This window comes from Myotis brandtii, unplaced genomic scaffold (assembly GCF_000412655.1).
Source record: "Myotis brandtii unplaced genomic scaffold, ASM41265v1 scaffold573, whole genome shotgun sequence".
Lineage (NCBI taxonomy): Eukaryota > Metazoa > Chordata > Mammalia > Chiroptera > Vespertilionidae > Myotis > Myotis brandtii.
This window is the reverse complement of record NW_005370145.1, coordinates 176,176-177,441: the sequence shown is the minus strand read 5'-3', so window position 1 is coordinate 177,441 and position 1,266 is coordinate 176,176. Positions and strand designations below refer to the sequence as shown.

General features: G+C 56.6%; 1 protein-coding gene across 1 annotated transcript in view; it reads left to right on the top strand.

The window, feature by feature from the left end:
- Positions 1-864, top strand: part of LOC102263665 (asialoglycoprotein receptor 1) — a 5,159-nt gene extending 4,295 nt beyond the window's left edge. The window contains exons 6-8 of the mRNA XM_014549803.1: positions 5-133; positions 207-313; positions 455-864. Of these exons, the coding sequence (XP_014405289.1) occupies positions 5-133; positions 207-313; positions 455-629 (411 nt within the window). The 3' untranslated portion in view covers positions 630-864. The remainder of the gene's footprint in view (positions 1-4; positions 134-206; positions 314-454) is intronic.
- The last annotated feature ends 402 nt before the right edge of the window (positions 865-1,266 follow it).

The window sequence follows — 1,266 nt, the reverse complement described above, 5'->3', positions numbered from 1 at the left end:
CCCTATTAACTGGGTGGAGCATGAAGGCAGCTGCTATTGGTTCTCTCGAACGGCGAAGCCCTGGCCCGAGGCTGAGAAGTACTGCCAGCTGGAGAATGGGCACCTGGTGGTGGTCGGCTCCTCGGAGGAGCAGGTGAGGGCTCCGGAGGGCTCCTCGGGGAGTCTGTCTGTTCTATGGAGAGGTCACCTTCCTCCTTTCTCCCCAGAAATTTGTCCAGCACCACATGGGCCCTGTGAACACCTGGATGGGCCTCACGGACCAAGACGGGCCCTGGAGATGGATAGACGGGTCCGACTACGAGAAGGGCTTCCAGTGAGTATGTGTGCTCTGCGCTCTCACCGGCCTCCACTATAACCCCCTCCCCTGCGCCCTGCTGCCCCAGCTTGGCGGGTCCCAGGGCAAGAGGGGCCGAGGGTCTGGCCTCCTGGGGCCCAATCTGTCTGGTCTTCTTAGGAACTGGAGGCCAGATCAGCCGGACGACTGGACCGGGCACGGGCTTGGGGGAGGCGAGGACTGTGCCCACCTCACAGACGATGGCCGCTGGAATGACGACGTCTGCCGGAGGCCCTACCGCTGGGTCTGTGAGACAGAGCTGGGCAGGCCCACCCAGGAGCCTCCGCTCCCCTAATTTATTTCCTCGATGCCTTCACCTGTTGAAGGCTCCTCACTTTGGGATCCTCCTACCTGGGGCCTCCTGCACATTCTTGGGGCTTTTCATCTGGGCTGTAGGGGAGGGGAGAGGATGCTGGCCGAGGAATGCAGAGGGTGTTCAGAAGGGCGGGGAGATTGAGAGCTATGCCACGCTCTACGGTTTGCAGGTTATTGTCAACTTTTTTTTTTTTTTGAGTAAAAAGAGAAATATACGAAACAGTCTGAGTTGACTAATTATGAGGGATTAACAGTGGGGAATGGGTTTGGCTGGTGTGGCTCAGTGGTTGAGTGTCGACCTATGAACCAGTAGGTCAGGGCTTGAATCCCGTGCAGGAGGCAGCCGATCAATGATTCTCTCTCATCATCGATGTTCCTACCTCTCTATTCCTCACCCTTCCTCTCTCTCTAAAGAAAATCAATAAACAAAGAGAAAAAAAAGAATGGGGAACGGACGTTGGCACGGGGAAGCCTTGGGCAGGTAATGGGTTAGCGTGGGAACTGTATGGCTTTGGGCCAGAGGGAGGGATTCGCTATTTACAGGCGTGTGATTTAGGGCAAGTTACTCTGCTCTCCGCGTCTCAGCTGGAACATGGTGTGCTGGGACCATCCTTCCA